Below are 24,673 nucleotides of genomic sequence, written 5' to 3'. Positions count from 1 at the left end.
GCAGGCCTGGCCTTTGTTGTCAGTAGTTCTCGATTTTTTGATGTGAAAAGGGGCAGCACAGTCACTTAAACTTGATCCAACCTCTTTGCATCTTACAAAGTTAAACAGCTAAAAGAAGTAAAATAAGGAGGCAATGCTTGTGGAATATACCGTGCATATTGGTGGTGCACGCCTCATTACTATTTGCCTGCTTGCTTCTCCTGTTCAATCATTTCTTTTGAAGGCAGAGGATTTTTCTCTCGTGTTTCTGTCTTCTTCAGTTTGGACTTATCGAATTTCTCGATCTCAGCCATATCAGACATGGTCTCAGAGGAAGCGGAGCAAGAAGCGTGAACAAGAGAAGTCTGATCTGCTCAGTGACCATGGCCAAGTGGGGATTTTGAAGTTTTAAGATAAAGAAATGATAAATATCTACAGATTTACTAAATTTATTTATTGGTTTCAACAGTTTTTTGGTGGAATCTTCAGGTTTTTCTATGTACAAAATCATGTCATCTGCAAACAGGAACATTTAACTTCTTTTCCAGTTTGGGTGGTCTTTACTTCTTTCTCTTGCTTAACCCTGGTCAAGAGTTTCAGTACTGCATTCACTAGGAGTAGTGAAAGAGGACTTCCTGGGTCTGCTCCAGACCTTAGAAGATACACGTTCAGCTTCTCCACATTTAGCACAATGTTCTACACAGCCTTTATTGTGATGAGGTACGTCACTTCTATACCTAATTTGTTGAGGGTTTGAATCATGAAAAGATGTTGAATTTTACCGAATTTATCAAGGATATCAGTTTGTAGTTTTTTTAAATTAATTTCTAAATGTATATATGATAGTGGAATGAATACAAACAACAGTAAGTGTTGGCGAGGATGTGGGGGAAAAGGTACACTCATACATTGCTGGTGGAACTGCAAATTAGTGCAGCAAATATGCAAAGCAGTATGGAGATTCCCTGGAAAACTGGGAATGGAACCACCATTTGACCCAGCTATCCCTCTCCTTGGTCTATACCCAAATGACTTAAAAACAGCATACTACAGGGACACGGCCACATCATTATCTGTAGTTTTCTTTTTATTACCATAATTATTAGCACATTTAATTATTCAAAATAATGGGTTTCATTGTATGTTTTTATATATATATTAACATGTACATAACATCCTCTGATCATATCCAGTCCCCTTACAAACTTTCTTTTTTAAATTTTTTATTTGTTCTTTTTAGATATACATGTACAGTAGAGTACATTTTGATATATTATATACATACATGAAGTATAACTTATTCTAATTAGGATCCCATTTTGTGGTAATTAAACATGATGTAAAGTTACACTAGTCGTGTATTCATATAAGAACATAGGAAACTTAGGTCCTATTCATTCTACTGTCTTTCCTATTCCCATCATCCCTCCCTTCCCTTCATTCCCTTTTGTCAATCCAATGAACTTCTATTCCCCACTCACCACCTAGTGTTAGCATCCACATATCAGAGAGAACATTCAGCCTTTGATTTTTGGGGGGGGGGGCGGGATTGGCTTATTTCACTTAGCATGATAGTCTCCAGGTTTGTCCATTACTGGCAAATGCCATAATTTTATTCTTCTTCTTTATGGCTAATATTCCATTGTGTATATGTACCACATTTTCTTTATTCATTCATCTGTTGTATGCCTTTCTACTTTCACACTGCAGACACCATGGCTTAGCTATTGTGTATAGTGCCATGATAATCATGGATATGCTGGGATCCTACTGCATGCCGACTGATTCCTTCTGGTATGTACTCAGGAGTGGTAAAGCTGGGTCACGAAGTAAAGTTCTATTTTTTTTTTTTTTTTTTTGCTTTTAGAAGCATCTCCATACTGTTATCCAGACTGGTCATACTCATCTACATTCCCACCACCAGTGTGTAAATGTTCTGTTTTCCCTGAATCATCACTAGCATTTCTTGTTTGGTTTGGTTTGGTTTTTTACTTAATATAAAAATAGTCATTCTGACAGGTGAAATGAAATCTCAGTGTAGTTTTGATGTTCATTTTCCTGATGGTTAAAGATGTTGAGTGTTTTTTCATGTGTCTATTTGCCATCTGTATATTTGTTCTTTTGAGAAGTGCCTGTTCAGCTCATCTGCCCATTTTCTGATTGGATCACTTGTCCCTTGGTATTACATTTTCCAAGTTCTTTATTATTTGGGATATCAATCCTCTGTCAGATGAAAAGCTGGCACAGATTTTCTCCCATTTTGTAGGCAATCTGCCTCTTCACCCTTCTATTTTCCTGTGCTGTGCAGAATTTTATCCATTTCTTCTAAGTTTTCCAATTTGTTCTCATATAATCATTCATAAGAGTTTCTAATGATCTTTTTTTTTATTTTTGTGGTATCAGTTATAATGTCTCCTTATTCATCTCTTACTTTATTTATTTAAGTTTTCTCTCTCTCTTTTTCCCCTGTTGGGTGGCCTGGCTAAAGCTTTGTCAGGTCTATCTTTTTAAAAAAAAAACTGTTTAATTGATCTTTTGTATATATTTTTAAATTCTTCATTTTGTTTACTTCAGTTCTGACTTTTATTTCTTTCCTTCTCTTAATTTGGGTTTGATTTGTTCTTTATTTTCTAATTCTTAAGTAATGAATTATTTTTACCTGTATAAGGCAGTAGTGAATATGAACCATACTAGATATTTGGTGATACAAATAAATTAGTGTTAAATTTTTAGGTGAGATAATGACCTATTGGTTATTTTCTTTAAAAATACATAAATATATAACTCTTTCCTTAAGAGTTTCTGTTTTTATAGATACACATAGAAATTTACCAGTGAAATGATATCTAGAGTTTGGTTCAAAGTAAATCTAAAGGAATAAGGGATGAGGAGGAAATTGGAAATAAAACAAGCAAATCTGGCCATGAGACAGTGACTGTTAAAAAAGGTGACAGGTATTTAAATTGACTTCATATTGGCTCACTTTTTTTATTTAGCTAAAAGTGGTACTCATGAAATCATGAGTTTGATGTACTAGTTTGGGGGAGGTTGTTTCAAATATATAACCTTCAGAATAAAATGTAATGGATACATAATGTGATATGTACTATATCAAAATATAACATAGACATATACAATATAACAATTGTTAAAGAATAGAGGATGTAGCCAATTAAATTGATATTAATTTAAATAAGAACAGATATTATACCACAATGAAATATCACCTCACACTTGTTGGAATGACCATTATCAAAAAAATAAAAGATAAGTGTTGGTGAGGATTGAAAAGGGTGATTTAAAGGGACATGACGTTACCCTGGCAGGAACAGTGACTAAAAGGAAATACAGGTTAACTTTTGGAGTGCTAGCAGTATGCCTTTCTTCTAAGTACCCATGACTCTTCCATTTTTAAAAATTCCTCCTTCACTTTCCAGCTTCATTTTATCACCTAAACATAAGCATAAGTATTTTTGTTCAGCCTGTGTCTGATAATTAGCATTTGGAGTTCTCTGGGTCAGCTGTCTCCACTTCTCTCCATCCCCCTTTCTCTCCCTCTCACTTCTATTTTGCCTTTCACATCTGGGGTCTCTTCATATTGGTCCTTGCTTTTGAAATCTTATTTCCTCATATATCTACTTATCTTTGTTTATGTGTTGGATATTATCCTTAAAAAAATATTGAGAAAAATAATTTGGGGTCTAAGGGACATTGTTTTCCTCCAAACATGATTTTTTTCAGTTGCTTTTACTTTAGTATTTAAAACAACTTGAAACCATCTTGAGCCAAGATTAGTGTTTGAGATTTTCCAGATCTCTAATGGCTCAAAGCTGGGTTTCAGAATGTGTAGATTCTTCTTTATTTTTCACATATCCTTACGCGTAGGGCAACTTTTAGGACTGCTGCACAGTAATGATGTGTTTACTTCTTGTAAACTAGATTCATTTCCCAAGATCTTTGCCGCTAAATATCAACATTGGAGCAATTATCTGTGTTCATCTCAAGAAGCTGTCTTGGGATTGCCTCCCCAAGGCCTCTCCAAAACTGATAAATGGGCCCTGTTCGGCCCTGTTCAGCCCCGTTCTACATGAAACTGGGATCCAAGCCTCAGTTCTCAGATCCCCCAGACCAACTAGGGCATAAAAAGTCTTAAATTCTGTCTCCCATTTTATAGGGACTGAGACCCAGGGAACAAGTTCCTGCTCCTCATCTTTAGCCAAAACACAAATCATTAAGCCCTATTCAGAAAATTATGCATTAGAGTTCCTTATGCCCTTTTTATCCTGTATAGGAGAAAAGTGGTAACAGCTGAACCAGAGAACTCCAAGAACTGCACAGAGCAGTGGGTAAGGTCAGTAGGTAAGGTCTCAGGCTTGCCTTCTCTTCTCTATTCTATTCTCTCCTCTTCTCTCCATCCCCCTTTCTCTCCCTCTCACCTCTATTTTGTTTTTCACATACTATGTAATCTAACCTCTTGGTGTTTAAAGTAATAGAACAAGCCTTCAAATCTTTTAAGTGCTGTATGGTTTTCAAATCACTGCCACATGCCCTGCTGCCTGTGATTCCCACCACCTGCAAGAACGGCTGTTCAGATGAGATGAGGGAGCTCCAGGAAGTTGTGCTCTAGTAGAACGGACAGAATGGAGGAGGTGCCAGAGCCTCTGCGAGTCTGGGTCCTTTTACATATTGCCCCTGAAATCCCTCCACTCACAGCTGAGCCACATATTAGAAGGGTTGTGCCTCCAAGGACCATCTGAGCACACCAAGGTCCAGAACCTACTCACTCTTCCAGACTCTGAGCAGAGTTTCCTAAGAATAGCACCACCAGGTGCTTGGTTAAAGAGTCTTGGTTCTCAAAATAGGACCAGGACTTTAAGGGGAAAGGACAGGAGATCAGCATTCTCCTCTGAAGCACCACAGGTGATCCTGACACTCAGTAAAGTGTGGGAGACTCTTGCATCAAGCACTAGAAAACAGAGGCTTCAATTCCTCTGAAGGTCTTCTGGCTTTCCCAGTCTTGTCATCTGGCCCCGACTGTCCCTCCTGTCATGCAGATGTCCCAGAGAGCTTGAATTTCAGGAGCCAGACTGGAAGGAAGTAGTTTCTGCTAGAGTCTTAGAAGGTGGAAGAATATTCTCCATGGCAGAAATAGACATGGTGGCCCAGGCTACCCAAGACTTCAGTCATCTCAGGGGAATGAAAGTTCCTCCTTCCATTTGCAAATTCTTTTTGTGGTCATTTAATTTTGGTTTTGGTTTTGGTTGTTTGTGTTCCTGAAAATTGAACCCAGGACATTGCATTTGGTGAGCTATACTCCAGTCCCTTCTGTTGCAATTCTTTTGTTTTTTTTTTTTTGTTGTTGTTGTTGTTGTTGTTGTTTTGTTTTGTCATTGTTGATTTTTCCAATACTGGGGATTGAACTCACGTGCTCTTTATAACAGTTCTTTTTTATTTTTATGTTATTGTATTTTTATACCTTTATTTTATTTGTTTACATTTATGTAGTGCTGAGGATCAAATCCCAGTGCCTCATGCACACTAGGCAAGCATGCTACCATTGAGCTACAGCCCCAGCCCCCAGTTCTTTTTATTTTTGAGAGAGGATCTCACAAAGTTGCTAAAGCTGGCCTCAAATTTGCAATCCTCCTGTCCCAGAATAGCCAGGATTATAAGCACCAGCACACCCAGCTACAATTCTTTATTCTTTCTAAGTGGCAAGAAGCTTCCTTTTTGCTGGTCACAAGTTTCCAGGTTTTCTCCTTCCTCCATGTGGTGGGCTAACACAAGGCAAACACGCAGCATGGAACTCCTAGTCACCACTCCTCTCCACCATCAAATCACATTGCGTTGTTGGGCAGATCCTCAGCTCAAAACTGCAGTTGTCCACTGCAAGAAATAATGGTATAGAACCACAGGAGAAGTATATAAGTAACAAATAAAAGATTCAGGATACAGTCTCTAGAAGTTCCACTCAAATGCCAAAGGACCACCACATCATTACTGCATAATTTGATTCCAATTCTTTATATATAAAGAGACCCCTAATCATCACCTCCTTGCACTGAAACAATCTCTCAGCCCACAGGCTCTTGCTTCCTGTCTGTGTGTCCCCTCTGATGGGAAATTCACTTCCTCCCCAGCAAGCTTTGCTTTCTCAGCACTTAGATCCTCCTGGTAACAGCCTCACTGTCTTTCTGTCACACCCTCATTCCTGACCTAGACAGCCCACACTCCTTTGTACAGGCAGCCCAGAATGATGAGTTCCCGGGCTCTCATCTCTCCTGTGCAGGGCCTGACACAAAAGAATTGCCAGCTCAACATCCTTCCCTGCAGTCCCAGGGTGGGCTGAGGCTGTTCCTGTCTGAAAGAGGGGCAGAAGCAAGCCCAGGATTGAGATTAGATATTGCAAAGGGCTGGGAAAATATCACAAATTAGAGGAATTGGTCAATAGGACTCCCTCAGTCATCCCCAATAGCCCCTCTAATTTACAATAAATCTTTAATGTTCCAAGAGTGTTTCCACATACATCATTTCTTCACAATTCTGGCTGAGGCAAGCATTATTACTCTTAATGTGTGGCAGAGCGGTTAGGGTATGGAATTTGGAGGTTGAAGGAGATGCAGTCAAATACCAACTCTATTAGTTACTCATTAACCTTCTGAATCTCTGTCACCTCATCTCTAAAATGGGATAAGAGAAACAAATGGTTCCCTTGCAGACTAAATAAAACCTCTGTATATAGTACCTCTGTATATATTTATATACTATAGTATAGTATATAAAAATATCTATAGCACTTAACCCATTATCTGGCTAATTAAAGGGTAACAGTTTGCTCAAAAAAATGCTTGTATGTTTTCAAAATGCTTGTATGTGTTCACAATTCTTGCATGTTTCAACTGGGATTTGAATTCAAACCTCTGACTCAAAATCTTCTTTCAGTGTTATGGCCTACAGTGGGTATCGTTATGGGTATACTATTTGAAGTTTTTGAGCTTCCTATATGTGTAGGTTAGTGGTTTTCCATAAATTGGGGGCGTTTTCAGCCATTCTTCTTTGAATATTTTTTTTATTCTTTCTTTCCTTATACTTCCATAAGATGTTTGTATACCTAATGGTGTCCCACATTTTTTTCAGTTTTTGTTCATTTTTTTTCTGTTTTGAGGTTTGTATCATTTGTATCAACCTATCTTCAGGATTGCTAGTGTTTCTTCTGCTAATTTGAAACTAGTATTGAACCTCATTCAAAAGTTTAATGTCAATTATTATACATATCAAAACTCCAACATTTCCATTCATTCTTTTTTATACTTTCTTTTTATTCATATTCTTTCTTTGACATGACATTGTCATTAAATATGTTTAATCATGCTTTCCTTTAACTTTGTGATCATATTTAATGGCTACTTTGGGGCCTGTTTCTGTTCAACCTGACATTATGTTGTTATCATAGGTCTGATATCTGTCATGGCCTGTCGATCATACATTCCTGTTTCTTTTCATGCCTCATTTTATTTTTTTAATTGGAACATTTTATATGACTTCTTATAGCTCTCCTCCTGGGGTTTATTGTTATTTACTTATGTAGTACCCACAGTCACCATGACCTGACAGAGGTATTGAAAGGGCTCTCTGGCTAGCTTTCCCTGCCCACATTCAGCTGTTTAACACCACTCATTGCCAGACTTGGCTATTTCTTCTTTTTTATATTCTAATTTGTTATACATGACAGAAGAATGCATTTCAATTCATATTACACATATACAGCACAATTTTTCATCTCTCTGGTTGTACACAAGGTAGAGTCACACCATTCATGTCTTCATACATGTACTTGGGGTAACGATGTCTATTTCATTCAAAAGCATAAATTGCAAAAACAGACTAACTCAGTCAAATCTGACTTCTTGGAAGGAATCATTTTGTCTTGGGTCAGTGATTGGTACTTGTCCTGGCTGCAGCAGAGCTGCTGGCTTTTCTGCTCACTAGCTTGCTGCATCACTAAATCCATGAATCTTCTCCCAACTGCCTTTCATCACAACCTCCACCACTCTCTCTTGCAAAGTCAGTTCCATGGAGGAAAATATTAAGAAATGCCTGTTTTAGGGCTGATTCTAAACCAAGGCAAAATCTCCCAGATACAGTTCTTGAGGTGGGTGTGGTGAAACAAGCAATCTTCTGGCGACTCCTCCTTGGGACTGAACACTTGGGAGAAGCAGGGCAGCACCCTGAGGTCCTCTCAGCTTCCCTCTCCTGCCAAGGAACTATAGTTCATGAGCCTGGTCCAGAATGATTAGACCTCTGTATCCGCAGCACTTACACCAAGCTACAGCCCCCTTCCCACAGTGAGGGCTAAACAGAAGTCTCCCTTTTCTTGACTACATAGGACTGAGATTTAACCCCAGCAACAGGTAACAGAGGACAGAATAAGAAATATCAAAGTCATGCTTCTCTTGGGGAAAAAAAAATCCCTCCTGCTGCAGAAAAGGGGAGAAGGAGCTGCATGTTCTGGGTTGCAGCAATCTAAGATCTGGGTTGGGAGATGAGCGGTCCTGGTGCTAATGCCACAGACTAACCCACCTCTGTTTACTTAAATAGATGTTTATTTGTGTTATGCCCTTAGTATCATTTCCAGAGGTTTGAAATCATTCATTTATTACAATTTTTACTCAAGAGTGGGTCACTGGAGATCTTCACAGTCATGCCAGAAGTCAACTGCATATTCCATTAGATTTTCAAATTTAATGGTCTTATTGTTTACTCAAAAGCCAGATTCTTGATAGTGGAACAGTCTCTTTTGATAGATGCATTTGATATTCTGCATACTATTAATATTATGCATTTAATTTTTTTAATTTTCTGTTTTAATTAAGTAAGTCCTTTGCATAAAGGGACTGCTCATCTGATTACTTGGAATAATACCTCTATTTTAGACCATTACATCTATTCAAGTGACTTTTAATCTATCTTTTTGCTTACAGAGAAGCAGATTGGAATTTTCTATCATTTCTGAAGGGTAGGTGGAGTAGTCACTAAAATTAAATGTTAATTATATAGGCACAATAGTTACAGTATGAACTTTGCAATATAAGGAAAGAATGAAAGAAAACTGTGAGAAAAACAGACATAGTTTTTAGAAAAGACACTATATCAGAAAATGCAAAGAAACATCAAAGAATATAAATGGTACATTTTTAAATCTTAAGAATAAATAAAAAGTTATGCAAATTGAAAAACAAGATTACTTAAAGTTGGCAATAAATTTTAATGTTGACTTGGAGAAAGATGCCCTTGCACATTGTTGAGTGACTAAAGATGAAAAAAATTGAAAGTATGCCCATTAAAATGTTAGCAGTGGTTGACTAGGAAGAATTTAGGATGACTTTCTTATTCCTAATTTATAATTTTTCTATATTGCTTGAGTTATTCACACTAGAATTTTAGTTCCTAATCAATAGATTTCAATGCCATAAGAAAGCTATTTTTTGAAAAACAAATTCCAGGGAACTTCTTTTTAAATTTATATCTTACACTAATGCAACAAATTCCAAATGTTCCAAATTGACAATAAGTGAATTCTAGCTTAATATGAAACATAATGCAAGTCAAATAATACCAAAAGGAAAACAAATGACATGGAAAAAAAGAAGCCAACTTCATTTATAAATGTGGGGGACGAAGGAGGCAGGAAGGGAGAGAAAGAGGAAGTACTAGGGACTGAAATGGAGCAAATTATATTCCATGCATGTATGATTATGTCAAAACAAACCCCAAATATTAATTTTAACTGTAATTCATTAATAAAAATACAAAAAATGTAATGAGCTGACACAGTAAAAAAATAAAAATAAAACAATAGCACTGAGGTTGTGGTGCACGCCTGTAATCCCAGAGGCCTGGGAGGCTGAGCAGAAGGATCACAAGTTCAAAGCCAGCCTCAAAATTTAGTAACACTCTAAGCAACTTTGCAAGACCCTATCTTAAAATTTAAAAATTGAAAGGGCTGGGGATGTGGTCTGCTGGTAAGTGGCAGAGATCAAACTTGATTGCAAGTATCCTGAAATTCCATTTTAACAAGTAGTCTTTTAGTTGATTGTCTTATTTTTCCTAGATATATCATCATATTAACAAAATAATGATAACTTTCCTTACTCCTTTCAAATATTTTTATTTGCTGATTTCTATTTTTGAATTAAACTATTTCTTATAAATGTATAGGCTTGTATTAAACATCATTTAAGAACCTACACAATATTGGGCTGGAGTTGTGGCTCAGTGGTAGAACGCTCGCCTAGCATGTGTGAGGCTCTGGGCTCCATCTTTAGCAACACATAAAGATAAATAAATAAAGATATAAAAAAAACCTATACAATATCATATCATTTAAAAACCTAACAGTGTAATAACATACTAATCATTAAACACCTCAAGAGTATTGCTAAGAAGACAGGATTTAATGTGAGACATAGATAAAATTCCTATAATATTGAGCATGTTAAATTAGAAGTTGCTGGAATGATTACATTGCACAAAGACTTTTCAAGTTCTGTTCTTGTGCCATTATTACTTTATTGTTTATATTTTGTAAAAATCATAAAAACATTTCAAAACTTTTGTGAAATAGTCTCATATGTCATCCAGTTACCCTCAAACTCCTGGACTCAAGTGATCCTTCTGCCTCAGCCTGTCATGTAGCTGAGACTACAGGTGCACTTCAACACAACCAGCTCTAAGATTTTTATATATATATATATATATAATGTTTTGTTTTGTTTTTGTACCGGGGATTGAACTCAAGGGCACTCAACAACTAGCCACATCCCCAGCCCTATTATTTTATTTAGAGACAGGGTCTCACTGAGTTGCTTAGCACCTCATCTTTGCTGAGGCTGGCTTTAAACTCTTGCTACTACTACCTCAGCCTCCTGAGCTACTGGGATTCAAAGCATGAGCCACCATGCTTGGATCTGTAATATTTTTAATAGAAGGGAAACAGTTGATTCTTTTTTTTTACTTCATGTCCTTATCCAATAGAGAGCATTTGGTAAGCATTTTTTGGTGCTCCTGTTGCAGAGAAGTGGGGAATGGATGGAGGAAACCAGAGTGAGGACTCTGAATTCCTACTCATAGGGCTCTCAGAGATTCCTGAACAGCAGCGGATCCTGTTCTGGACATTTCTGTCCATGTACCTGGTCACTGTGGTGGGAAATGTGCTCATCATCCTGGCCATTGGCTCTGACTCCCGCCTGCACACTCCCATGTACTTCTTCCTGGCCAACCTCTCCCTTACTGACCTCTTCTTTGTCACCAACACGATCCCCAAGATGCTGGTGAACCTTCAGTCCCAGAACAAAGCCATCTCCTACACAGGGTGTCTGGCACAGCTCTACTTCCTGGTCTCCCTGGTGGCCCTGGACAACCTCATCCTGGCTGTCATGGCATATGACCGCTATGTGGCCATCTGTCACCCCCTCCACTATGTTACATCCATGAGCCCTAAGCTTTGTCTCCTGCTGCTCACTGTATGTTGGAGCCTATCTATCCTCTATGGCCTCATTCACACTCTCCTCATGACCAGAGTGACCTTCTGTGGATCCCGCAAGATCCATTACATCTTCTGTGAGATGTACGTCCTGCTGAGACTCGCGTGTTCCAACACCCAGATCAACCACACGGTGCTGATCGCCACAGGTTGCCTCATCTTCCTCACCCCGCTAGGGTTCATGGTCATGTCATATGTCTGGATCATCAGAGCCATCCTCAGAATACCCTCAGCCTCTAACAAATACAAAGCCTTCTCCACCTGTGCTTCCCATTTGGCTGTGGTCTCCCTCTTCTATGGGACACTTTGTATGGTATATCTGCAGCCCCTGCATACCTACTCCATGAAGGATTCAGTAGCCACAGTGATGTATGCTGTCGTGACCCCCATGATGAACCCTTTCATCTACAGCCTGAGGAACAAGGACATGCATGGGGCTCTGGGAAGACTCCTAAAGAAACCCTGTCAGCGGTCCACTTGAGTGTAATTTGGAAAAAGGACACCGAGGTTGAGACATGGAGATATATATATAGTCAGATATATCCAAATGTAACTAAGAGGTTTCTCTCATATAGCAAACAACTAATATATAGGAAGTGAACAGTAACTGATAAAGAAGGTTGGTCACTGGGCTTTGATGGTCTGAAAGAGAGAGAAATCCTTTAGAAATGAATCAGCAAAGCCAGCACTTGACCTGAACTTTGGCAGGTAGAATGAAGTATCTATTCAATAATTCATCAATTCATCCTACTGGCACCCTCAAACTGGGTTACAAACATGAGTTGGAGTTTATAGTCTACTAGAGAAGTAGATAATATTTCAGTAAATGTAAATGAACCTAATATATCAGTTTAAATGCACTGTTCAATCAGATTGATTATAAAGTAAAATATAGATATATTTATTTAAGAGAGATGCTGAAAGCATAAAAATATACAAAGCTTGAAGGTAAGGGGGATTCAACAAGTATGTTTGGAGTCTGAGGCAGCAGGATCACAAGTTTGAGGACAGTCACAGCAATTTAGCAAGATCCTGTCTCAGAATAAAAAGAGCTAGGGACAGAGCTCAGTGGTAAAGTACCTCTGGGTAACAACAACAACAACAAAAAAAAAAAAAACAGGTGAGAGAGTGATGTCATCAAGATAGTAGAATAGAAGGTTGTATCCTTCATCCTCCAGAACAAAGACTGATTTATCAACCATCCAAATATAAAAATACCTTCATAAGAGCCCTTAATCCAACTGAGCTTGCAGTAGAGCACAAAAGCAATAAAAGATGTATTGGAAACTGTGAAAAAAAACAGTTTCATTTTACCTTCATGACCCCTACCCAAGCCAGGACAATGAGATACTCTCAGCTCACAACTTCTCCCATGAGAAGACAAAGCATATGTTGAACTTCCCCTGTTTTCAGGGTGCTATCCAAGAGGACCATCCTGTCATGTCTCACTGGTGGAACTGACATAGCCAGAACCCTGGGCAGGAGCTTCCACCATTCAGTGCACAGATTTCAACAGATGGCCCCCTGTCCCTACTGGTGGATTTCCCCATGGTCCTCAGCAGTTGGCCCACCTCCATACATGCCCCAGCATCAGGCCTGCCCATGTGTAGACCCTGCCTAGCCTATCTGGAATCTCTGACTGGGCTGAATGGTGAAGAACTTGCCCTATCAAAGCCAGTCTGTAAAGGAAGGAAAAGGTGACTGCTTCTTCAAATGTGCACTTAATAATGTGAGGCTCCAGAGGTCACGAAAAATCAAGGAAACAAAACATCACCAAAGAACAGAATAAAGCTCCAATAACCATCCCTAAGGAAATGGAGAACTATGAACCACCTAACTAAGAATTAAAATAATCAGGCTGGGGATATGGCTCAAGCAGTAGCGCGCTCACCTGGCATGCGTGCGGCCTGGGTTCGATCCTCAGCACCACATACAAAAAACAAAGATGTTGTGTCCGCTGATAACTAAAAAATAAATATTAAAAAATTCTCTCTCTCTCTCCCTCTCTCACTCTCTCTCTTTTTAAAAAAAAAAAAGAATTAAAATAATCATCCAAAAGAGGTTCAGTGATCTACAAGAGAACACCTATAAATAATTACACAAAATCAGGAAACAAATTTCACATGAATAAAATGTGAAGTTCAACAAACATAAACCATAAAAAAAACTAGAACAGTAATTCTGGAGCTGAATAGTACAATAACTGAAGTGAAATAAATCAATAAAGAGCTTCAAGTACAGGCTGAATATGGTGGTGCATACCTGTAGCTACTCAGGAGGCTGATGTAAGAGGAATGTAAGTTTGAGATCAGCCTGGGCAACTTAGTAAGAAGACCTAGTTTCAAATAAAATAAAAAGTGCTGGGGATATAGCTCAGAGGTAACTTGCCTAGCATGCACAAGGTACTTGATTCAATCCCCAGTACCACAAAAGAAGGAGGAGGAGGGAAAGGAGGAAGAGGAATAAAAGGAAGAGGAAGAGGAAAATGAAGAAGAGGAGGAGGAGGAGGAGGAAGAGGAAGCAGCAGCAGCTGTTTCAAGATCAGATCATAAGAAAGAATCAGCTACTCAAAAACAGGTCATTTTAAATCATTCTGTTGGAGCAACAAAAAGAAAATAAGAATGAAGAAAATCTTATGGGATTTTGTGGGCCACCATCAAGTGGTGATGTCACATAATACATTATGGAAGTGTTGGAAGGAGAAGAGAAAGGAGCAGAAATCTTATTTTTTTTAAATAATGTGACATCAACAAGATAGTGGACTAGGAGGTCTCCGTTTTATTGCCTCACTATCACAAACACATAAAGTTCAATTAGCAGCTACCTCCAGATAAGATCACCCAAATCTTGGAAATAAGCCTGAGACATGTGCATGGACCACAGAACCTAATAAAAACTGCATTAGAAGAGTTAAGTCTAGTCTTACTTTAACCACATCACCCTTTTCCTCCCTCAAGATGACACAGGGCCAAAAAGAGAGGATTCCCCTTGGCCCACCATTTCTACAGTGGGAAAAGAGAACTAAAGACAGAAATCAGCTTCCCTAGCACTCCATGATCCCTCTCAGGAGGCTCATTTGGTCTCACTTCATGGAGAACACTACAGGTAAAGGTATAATTTGATTGCCTGGAGTCAGACAGAAACAATGATAGGAGGCATTACTCATATTCAATGCTTGGAACTTGGTGGTAGCTCTATGCTGTGGCCAATGGAGGTGCCCAATTAGAGGTGCCAGTGACATAACCCACCCACAAAGCCAAGCAGGCTGCTCCCAGGGCCAGTCATGGTGAAAAGTTCAATCTGGTTTCAGTCTCTAGACATTCAACCTCTACACCCTGCCTCAGACCCCACTCCAAGGCCCACAGGCCCCACCCCAGAAGAAAAATACCTTCCACAAAGTAATTCAGCAAGATGCAGAAACTGGACTTGTGCCAACTGAGCATTCAAAGAGTAGCTCAGCTCAGCCTTAAAGCTTATCCCAAGACCTTACCCAGGGAGCTAGGTATTTGCCCCAACAACTTTCAACCAATTATAGTGGGTAGATGTGTGCCATTTGGGCATTCATACAATAGTTCAACTTAGCCTCAAAGTTCACCAGAAAACCCCACCCAGGGAAGGAGATGCCTGCCACAAAGCCTTTCTTTTATCATAGTGTAGGAAATAGATTTGCACAACCCAGAAATTTAAAAAGTAGCTCAGCTCAGCCTCAAAGCCCACCCGTAATCTTCCACTCAGGCAGGAAGACAATCTTCAGCTGTGCATTTCTTCTGAGTCTAGCAGCTGGTCCCAACCATCCTGAGCAGTAACTTGGCCTAAACTTGGAACCAAATCTGCAACTCAGCCCAGCTGCAGAACTCAGATAATACATCTGGTCAGGGAATACATCCTGTGTTCCAGCCCAATTAGAGGTGACTGCAGTGTTCAGCTAGCAACTTTGCCTATTGCAGAGCCCAGTGGTGGAATTGGAAAGTAGAGCCCAGTCAGCAGCTCAACCTCACAGGGAAGTCTTTAGCCCAGCAAGTGAGAACACCTGACAGCAAGCTCTGCCTGCCCTGGCTCATTACCAACCAATCCATTAGAATCATAGGCTAGGCACAATAGTGAAGGGCTATCCCTACCAAAGAATGCCTGCAAAGGATGGGATTGGTGGCTCTCTCCTCAAATACAGACACCAACATAAGGACACAGGATTATGAAAAATCAGGGAGTCATGACAACTCCAAAAGAAATTAATAAAGATTCAATAGTGAGCCCTAAAGAAATAGAGACCTATAAAATAACTGACAAGGAATTCAGAATAATTCCCTAATAGAAGTTAGTGAATTACAAAAACATATGGATAGAATATTAAATAAAATTTTAAAAACAATACATAAAAAAATGAGAAACAAAGAAAGAGAAACCATTTAAAACCCCAGTAGAAACACTAGACATGAAGAATATAATGAACTGAAAAATTCAGTAGAAGGTTTCAACAGCAGGCTACTGAGTAAAAGAATCAGTGAGCTCCAAGACAGAACACTTGAAATTATCCAGTTGAAGGGTCAAAAAGAAAAAGAATGGAAAAAAAAAGAAAGAAAGAAAGCTTCCAAGGATTATGGTACACCATCAAAGAGACCTTCAAGAGTCCCAGAAGGAGAAAAAAGAAGAGCCAGAATGTGTATTTAGAAATAATGGGGTTCAATGTAGTATTTTGATACATATACATAATAGGTACTGTGGGGACAGGTGCATGGAATACTGCATACGTGGCATACATTAAGGGCACCTGAGTGGCAAACCATTCCCCTCGAGCTAGGCGCATTAACGGCAAACCACTTACCCCATAGGCACAGCCCTGGGCGTGAGGCCACATGTTGCAGTTCCAGAACTTGCTCCACAGTCTGCTCCTTGATTAGTCACCACCAAGACAGTTGACCAGGCATTGTATTGGTGGCTGCCTGTAATCTGTTTAGCTACTGCTTGAGTATATATACATGGTAACTGCGCAATAAAATCAGACCTGCTTCCTGCTTGGTCTCCGGAAGTCCTGATTTCCTGACTCCATAGCCACGCTCTCCTCTACCCTGTTCCGTGGACCTCCTCACTGGACAAGAGAGCCCATGCAAGGTACTAATCAAATCAGGGTGATTATCATTTTTATTCCTTATCATTACTTTGTGTTTGGAGCCTTTTGGCTCCTCTCTTCTATTCAGTCATGAAAATCTTAACTATCCTGATTTGATCATCACACACTCTATACGTGGATCAAATTATCACAGTGTATTCCACAAAGTTGTGTAACTAAAATAATAACTAATAAAATAAAAAATAATGGTTGAAAACCTCCCAAATCTGGGGAGAGATGCCAATGTCCAGAGACAAGGAAACCCTGAGGCCTCCAATCAAATTCCAACCAAAGAGGAGTTCACCAAGACATACTCTTAAATTGTCAAAAATCAAAGTCACAGAAAGAATACTGAAAGCAACAAGAGACACAAAACATATCACACTCAAGGGAACCGTCAATACAGCTTCCAACAGATTTCTCAGCAGAAACCCTGCAGGCCAGGGGAGAATGTGCCAAAGAAAAAAAGCCTGCTAACCAGGAACACTTTACCCAGCAAAGTGGTCCCTCAGAAATGAAGAAGAAATAAAAACTTCCCCAGACAAACAAAAACTAAGGGAGTTCATCACCACTAGACCACCACTATAGGAACTGGAAAAGGGAATTCCTTAAGCTGAAACAAAAGCTGCTAATTAATAACAAGAACATGAAAGTGAGGGATGGGGTTGTGACTCAGTGGTAGAGCACTTGCCTAGCAGGTGTGAGGCACTGAGTTTAATCCTCAGTACCACATATCAATAAATAAATAAAGAAATAAAGAAAGAAAGAAAGAAAGATATTTTTTTAAATGACACCATTTTTTAAAAAAATGCTAAGGAGATCAAAGCCTCCAAACAGAGTAATAGGAGATGGAACATTAATTGTTATGATTTGAACAATACATATTGCATACATACATTAAAATATCACACTGTATCCCATAAATATCTACAATTATTATAAGTTAACCAAAATTTTTAATTTTTTTCAAATAGAAAGAGAATTTTTTTAATATTTATTTTTTTTTTAGTTTTCGATGGACACAACATCTTTATTTGTATGTGATGCTGAGGATCAAACCCAGCGCCACACAAATACCAGGCAAACGCGCTACCGCTTGAGCCACATCCCCAGCCCCAAAATTTTTAATTTTTAAGGAGATAAAAATATTAACTACCTTTATCTGATATTACAAACTATAGAATTAAGGTATATATAAAATTATCACACTGTACCCCATAAATCTCGACAACTGAAAAAATAAAAATAAAATAATTACAGATGTAGCTCATCAAAATTGTTTATAGTAAGAAGAAATTAGAAGCTTTTATGTCCTATAATAAAGGACTGCTTAAAATTATGGGAAAAAACTCCCTAATACTGTAATACTGTAAAAGTGGTGTGTGTAAAACAATTTAATCCCTATCAGGAGAGTTAAAAGACAAAATCCCAGACTGGGAACAAAGCTCAGTGGTAGAGCACTTGCCTGCCTAGTAGTATGCACAGGGCCTAGGACTCCTAACCAAAAGAAAAAAAGACAAAATCACAGCTATAATTATTTATTAATAGATACAAATTACAAAAACAAATGTAAAATTTTGACATCAAAAGATATAGAATGGCTAAATAGATAAGGGGAGGGTGAAGATCCAACCATATGTCGTCTACAAGAAACTCGCTTTACTATTAAGGAAATACACAGACAGCAAAGGGATTTTAAAAAATAATAAAAGATATTCCAGGCAGATGGAAACTGAAAGAGAACAGGGATATGTTAGTCAAAATAGGATTTAGGTCAAAAGCTATAAAGACAGACAATTACATAATTAATACAATTAATAATGTAATTATCATTACACAATGATACAAGGATTAATTCACCAAGAAGACAATTGTAAATGTCTGTGCACCCAACATCATTAAGAGATCTTCAAGGATATATCTCAATGCTATGACATTATGGAGCCTCAATGCCTCACTTTCAACAATGAACAGATCATCTAGACAGAATATTAATATAAGCACTGAACTTGAGTTACACTTTAAACTAAATGCACTTACCAGACATAGAACATTCCATCAAGTGCAATTGCAGGCAAGCATATAAGAGCCTTGGCTAACTTTCTTAGTCCATTTTTGCAACTATAACAGAATGCCTGAGACTGGGTAATTTATTAAAATGGAATTGTATTTCTCACCATTTTGGATACTGGGAAGTCCAAAATAAAGGGCTGTCTAGTGGGGAGTGGATTGCCTTGTTGCTGCATCTTTCAGAAGGGGGGAATGCTGCACCCTCACATGGAAAAAGGTGGAAGAGCAAGAGAGCTGAAAGTTAACCTGACGCCTCACTTATAAGGGCCTTGACACCATTCAAAGGAGGAACCCTCAAAGCCTAATCACCTCTTAATACTATCACATTGGCCATTAAGTTCCAAACACATGAATTTTGGAGGGAATACATTCAAACCATAGCATCAACCCAACAGGGAGATTTGGAGTGAATACTGACCATACAGGCCAAAATGGACAGTTTTACACACCTTCCTTGCTCAGTCAGCTGTGGGGACAAGTGCATGGAGCACTGCATACATTAAGGGCATCTGAGTGGCAAACCACTCCCCCATGCTAGCACATGAACAGCAGGCTGCTTACCCCGTAGGCACAGCCCTGGGCATGAGGCCATGTGTTGCGGTCCCTATGCTTGCTCCACAGCCCGCTCCTCGATTGGTTGCTGCAGGGACAGTTGGCCAGAAATTGTATTGGTGGCTGCCTGTAATCTGCTTAGCTACCGCCTGAGTATATATACATGGTAATAACTGCACAATAAAATCAGACCTTCTTCCTGCTTGGTCTCTGGAGGTCTTGATTAGCAACTCTGCAGACACACTCTCCTCTACCCTGTTCCATGGACCTCCTTGCTGGACGAGAGAGAGGCCATGCAGCTGGTGCCCGAACAGGGGCCTGAGGTAAGTCTATAAGACAGGGTGTGGCTCCTCACAGAGTGGTGAGAAAGAGGAAATGGGGAACCTACCAAGTTCCACCAAAGCGTCATAGCTGCAAGTGCTGCGCACTCTCTTATATACTAGAGGTTTAACCCTGAATAAGAAAGAAGCCCAGAAGTTCTGGGATATAAACAAACACTAACCCATGGGTCAATGCTGCTGATGTTTCTGATCCTACCATATGGGACAAGATAATGGCTGAAATGAGACAGGGGTATACTTTATCACTACATTTTTTTCCTATTGTGACAGCCATTCAGCAAAGTTTAAGGGGCCCTGCAACAGACCCTTGCCATATAATAATGGCCCTGAGGGAATATGAGGCTGTGAAAGACAGGGAAGGGGAAAAAAGCAAGGGTGACCATCTATCCCAAAGCAAGCAACCACAGCAGGCACAGGAAAGCAGGTGTGAGAATCTACTTCAAAGCAAGCAACCACAATAGGAGTAGGAGGGAGAAAGGCAGGAAATGGTACCACTAGCCTTCATGGTGCAGGAAGAGGTGACCACAAATGGTGCAGGTGCACCTTCTACTGACAGGCAAAGGTTATATCCTTCCCCAAGTCAATGGCAACTGCCTCTTTATGAGGCAATGCCAAAGCCAGCAAGAGATTAGGACAGTTTAGAAATATCCAGGCCACCAGACAGGCCGAAGCCATGGTCTCCCAGAAACCCATTCCAGGAGGCCAGAGATCCTTTTAAAGATCTACATAGGGGGCTGGAGTTGTGGCTCAGATGTATGAAGCACTGAGTTCAATTCTCAGCACCGCATATAAATAAATGAATAAAATAAAGGCCCGTCAACACTAAAAAATATTTAAAAAAAAAAAAAAAAAAGATCTACGTAGGATAAGAGATGAGAAGTGGGGTAAGGGAATACAAGCGATCCCAGTCAACACGGCCCCCACACCACAGCACCCTGCCACTTGGTATCCACATTAATTGGGTACCCTGAGGGAGTTAAAGAAAGCAGTAAAAGAGGATGGGCCCCAGGGGCCTTTTGCAGAGAAAATGCTAGAATCACTCAGCCTTGAACTTAATTGCCCTCAAGACTGGAAAGACCTAGCCAGAGCAGCTCTTGAGCCCGTAACATTTTTGGAGTGGAAGGCATTCTTCTATGATGAATGTGAACAGCAGGGGGATCATAATTGCCGCAGTCTGGCTGGGCACAATTCACAAGCCACTTGTCAAGCAGGAACGAACTTTATTTTTAGACCGCACAAGGCACCATGCAAGCTCTCCGGGAATTCCCCAAGAGCCCAACTGCCACCACTGGCTCTTCCGGCCAGCACCTCAACTGGAACTCTTAGGTCCCCGCTCTTGAGGCAGATTGGCTGGGTCATGTGGGCGGAGCCAAAAGAGTCCCCCAATGAGCAGCTCCGTGGTCTGAGAGGGCGGGGAAACAGCCCAATGAGCATCACCGCAGAGGAGCCAATCAGCTGGAAGTTTGCTGGGGCTGCGGTGAGCCAATCAGCTGGAAGTTTGCTGGGGCTGCTTTGGCTGTGGCTCTCAACAATAATCACACCCCAAATGTTAACTTCCCACTGAATGCTTGCAGGAATCTACAGTTCCCCTGTGGTACAAGCTACAGACCCACAAGATTATTTCAGTCAGGTGTGGCTCTGTGCTCCAAGAGCCTGGAGGAAGTTGCTAGCTTGGGAGAGACAGTTTCTATACAAGGCTAAGGCAGAAAGCCACTGAGGACTTGCCACAATTTACTGACAGAGTAAACAAGGTGATAAAAGGGAAGATGTCTCATGAAGGAGCTAGGGTGGCCTTTAGCCAAGGAGTTGATCTGGGACGGACTAAATAAGGAACATAAAGCAGCAGTGGCACCAGTATTCAATGGCACACTGGATGACTGGATTTTGGCCATCCAGGATATAGAGACACTAGCAGCTCAAGCCTCTCTGGTGGCCTCAATTATGGCAATTGTATAAAAGCAAGACTAAAGAGGCTTGCAGATAGCTAGTCAAAGACTGCAAAAAATGTGCACCCTTTCTTCCTGTTGACCCTTTACAACCTGCTGGAGTGAACCCCAAGAGTTAAAATCTAATGCTTTGTGGCAAATGGATGTCACTCATTTTGCTCCTTTTGGAAATTTAAAATATATTCATGTAGTTATTGATATCTATTCAGGCTGTGTAATGGCTACAGCCTCCACCGGAGAAACCACAAAAAAAGAACATTTCCCAGTTATTAAAATGTTTTGGAATTATGGATGTTCTCATGTCTATTAAAACTGACAATGGGCCAGCCTATACTAGCAAGACATTTCAAGTGGTTTGCTATGATTGGCATATATAGCACTTAACTGGGATCCCCTACAACCCTTAGACTCAAGGCATCATAGAAAGAACACACAAGTAATTAAAGGCCATGCTACAAAACACATGGTTGCTGTTACCAACCATTACACCAAGTCCTCTCGTGATGCCTTGAACAAAAACTTATTTGCTTTAAATTTTCTTTCACTTTCAAAATTTTCTACAGACACAGCAGCCCATAAATATGCCCCCCACCACAGGGCCCTCGCAACTACCTATGGTCTCATGTAAGGATTTCATAAAAAATTCATGGGATGGGCTGGGGGTGTGGCTCAAGTGGTAGCATGCTCACCTGGCATGCGTGCGGCCCGGGTTCTATCCTCAGCACCACATTAAAATTCTCTCTCTCTTTCTCTCTCTCTCTCTCTTTAAAAAAAAAAATGCATGGGATGGCCTGGGGCCACTCCATGGGCCCAGGGTTTGCATATAGTAACAAGGCCAACCATGGGTTGAGGATTTGTATATATTAACAAGAGCCTCACCCCATCTGGGTGCCTGCCAGAAAGTCAAGCCCTGGACCACCAAAGCCACCAAGCAAGAAGATGAAGAAACTGACTCTGGAGGAAAAAAACCCACAAAGGACTCAACAATACAAATATCCTTGGTGGCCAAAATGGTCACGTAAAGTAACCTGGGGTGATCTTAAAGGTCTTGTAGAACAAGCCACCATATTGGCCCCTTCGCCTTGTGGCAATCCCATCCCTGGGCCTATGATGATGGTCCTATTGTGTGTGGCACTCACTGCTAACAGTGAAGCCTCCCATCAGGTAAACTGAACTTTGGTCATTAGACCACCCCTTCTGGCTGTTGCTAACTGAGAAGGGGCTTTACCTAAGCTCTTTTCCAATAATTCCAGCCTTGTTGATCCTGAGTTCTCCATCCAGGAGGTAACCATACCCTGGAATACCAGCATTTCCATACCTACTCTGCCTATTTGTTTCTCCATAGTAGATAATGAGACCTATAATCCAGGCAGTCCCCTCTATTTTGCTCTTGCCAATGAAACTATTGTAGATAACTATAAATAAGTCATATGTTGGGCTATCTCTCACTGACCATAGAATTATAGTTAATACTACCTATAGCCATAGATTCCTCCATGGCAAATGCAAGAAATCCTTGCTGCCAACATGCCCAACAATGCATTTTGGAAAGCCCCCTTCAGATAATGATAGCATCCCATGGAATCAATGTGTCACTGCCATACCTTATCTCCTTGATAAGAGGAATTTCTCCAGGAAAGAACAACATCTATGCACCTAGGCAGACACAGCTCCCTGGAATGTAACTGATGTGCCCAAAAACCACATGGGCTACTTAAGTACCTGCTACACGGGACAAGCTGTTACCAACCATTATGCAGGAAATCAGTATGGCATGATCACACCAATATTGCTAGCTGCTAGACCCATCAAATGGGTAGCAGCCAGCTGGATGAATGAGTCTATATTGAGTCCAGTCCCTGACCAGGGATTTGCCTTTGTGCCAAATTACACCCATTCCTACTATGCACAAGCTTGTGTTATGCCACCCTTTGCCATGCTAATAATCAATGATACTGATGGCATAAATATCACTCATACAGAGATCCCTTGTGCAGTCAATCTATCCTGCTGGCTCACAAATTGTTTAACCCCTGCTATAAAAGCTAAACATATATTTATCCTCAGAGTGCCCCCAGCAATCTGGCTTCCAATGAACCTGTCCAGAGAATAGAGGAGTCCATGGGACATGGAGATGAAGAATCTTCCGAATGAGATCCTACACTGGACAAAGCATGCAATTAGCCTCATCATCACTGGAATTGTTGCCCTGGTAGCCACTATCACTATCACAACCACTGCTGCTGCTCACTCACTCAGAGTATCCAGACTGCTCAGACTCTGAACAAGTTGTCTACTGCCATGGCAGAAGCCTTTGCTAGTCAAAATGATTTAAATAAACTGTCCTGAGCCTCTATTTTAGTCATTCAGCAAGAATTAGACCTCCACCAGGAACAACTAGATATTCTGTTTATGTTGCAAAGGCTCACTTTGTGAGCCTGAATTTCATAGTATTTGTGTCACCCAATATGCTTTTATCTGAAAATGTAACCTTACACTTCTCCAATTTTTCTCAGTGTGCCGCAGTCTGACTGGGCACAAGATCACGAGCCACTCAAATAGGAACAAACTTTATTTTTGAAATAACCGCCAATACCACGTACTTGCCCGGGAAGATTCCGGATCCACCCACGCGGCCTTCCGCCGGTCCTCCCGGAACCCCAGCGCAAGTTCCTCCCCCGGAATTCCCTCCTACTGCACTTTCCCAACCAATGGGAACTCTCCAGGAGTCCCGCAGCAGGCCGAGATAAACAGCAGGAGTCCGGTATCCATATGAATGTAATTTTTAACATAATCATATCATCTCAATGGCTAGCTGGCATCACCTTTCAATCAAAAATGCCATGCATCATATTAATTGGCTGTGGCTCTTAGCATCAGTGTATTAAGGGCACTTGGGATGCTTACTATGTTATGACTATGCATAACCTTACTAAGGCAATTGTCAAAATCAATGAGACTAAGGTGTTTATCTTGGTAACCTCTTCTTTCTTCCAGGGATTAACTGAACACTGGAAAAACCTGAAACTAAATTAACTAATCCTCATAATGCTATTATCCTGGCCCTACTGTTTATAATAGTGATAATTTTTTCTTGTGTTATGAGACACTTACATAACCATGTAAAGACCACCAA

The 24,673-nt window shown here is 40.2% G+C and overlaps 2 protein-coding genes across 2 annotated transcripts; one reads left to right on the top strand and one right to left on the bottom strand.

Annotated features, from left to right (window-relative positions):
- Positions 1-179: 179 nt before the first annotated feature.
- LOC143409839 (thymosin beta-4) lies at positions 180-302 on the bottom strand. The gene has a single exon (XM_076870398.2). It carries the CDS (start codon positions 300-302, stop codon positions 180-182), a length of 123 nt encoding a protein of 40 aa, XP_076726513.1.
- Positions 303-11,031: 10,729 nt separating this feature from the next.
- Positions 11,032-12,002, top strand: LOC143410189 (olfactory receptor 1D2). Its single transcript, XM_076870921.1, has one exon. It carries the CDS (start codon positions 11,064-11,066, stop codon positions 12,000-12,002), a length of 939 nt encoding a protein of 312 aa, XP_076727036.1. The 5' UTR covers positions 11,032-11,063.
- The last annotated feature ends 12,671 nt before the right edge of the window (positions 12,003-24,673 follow it).

Source organism: Callospermophilus lateralis, chromosome 11 (genome assembly GCF_048772815.1).
Source record: "Callospermophilus lateralis isolate mCalLat2 chromosome 11, mCalLat2.hap1, whole genome shotgun sequence".
Taxonomy (NCBI): Eukaryota; Metazoa; Chordata; class Mammalia; order Rodentia; family Sciuridae; genus Callospermophilus; species Callospermophilus lateralis.
The sequence above is the reverse complement of the archived record's forward strand: the minus strand, read 5'-3'. Positions and strand labels throughout refer to the sequence as shown.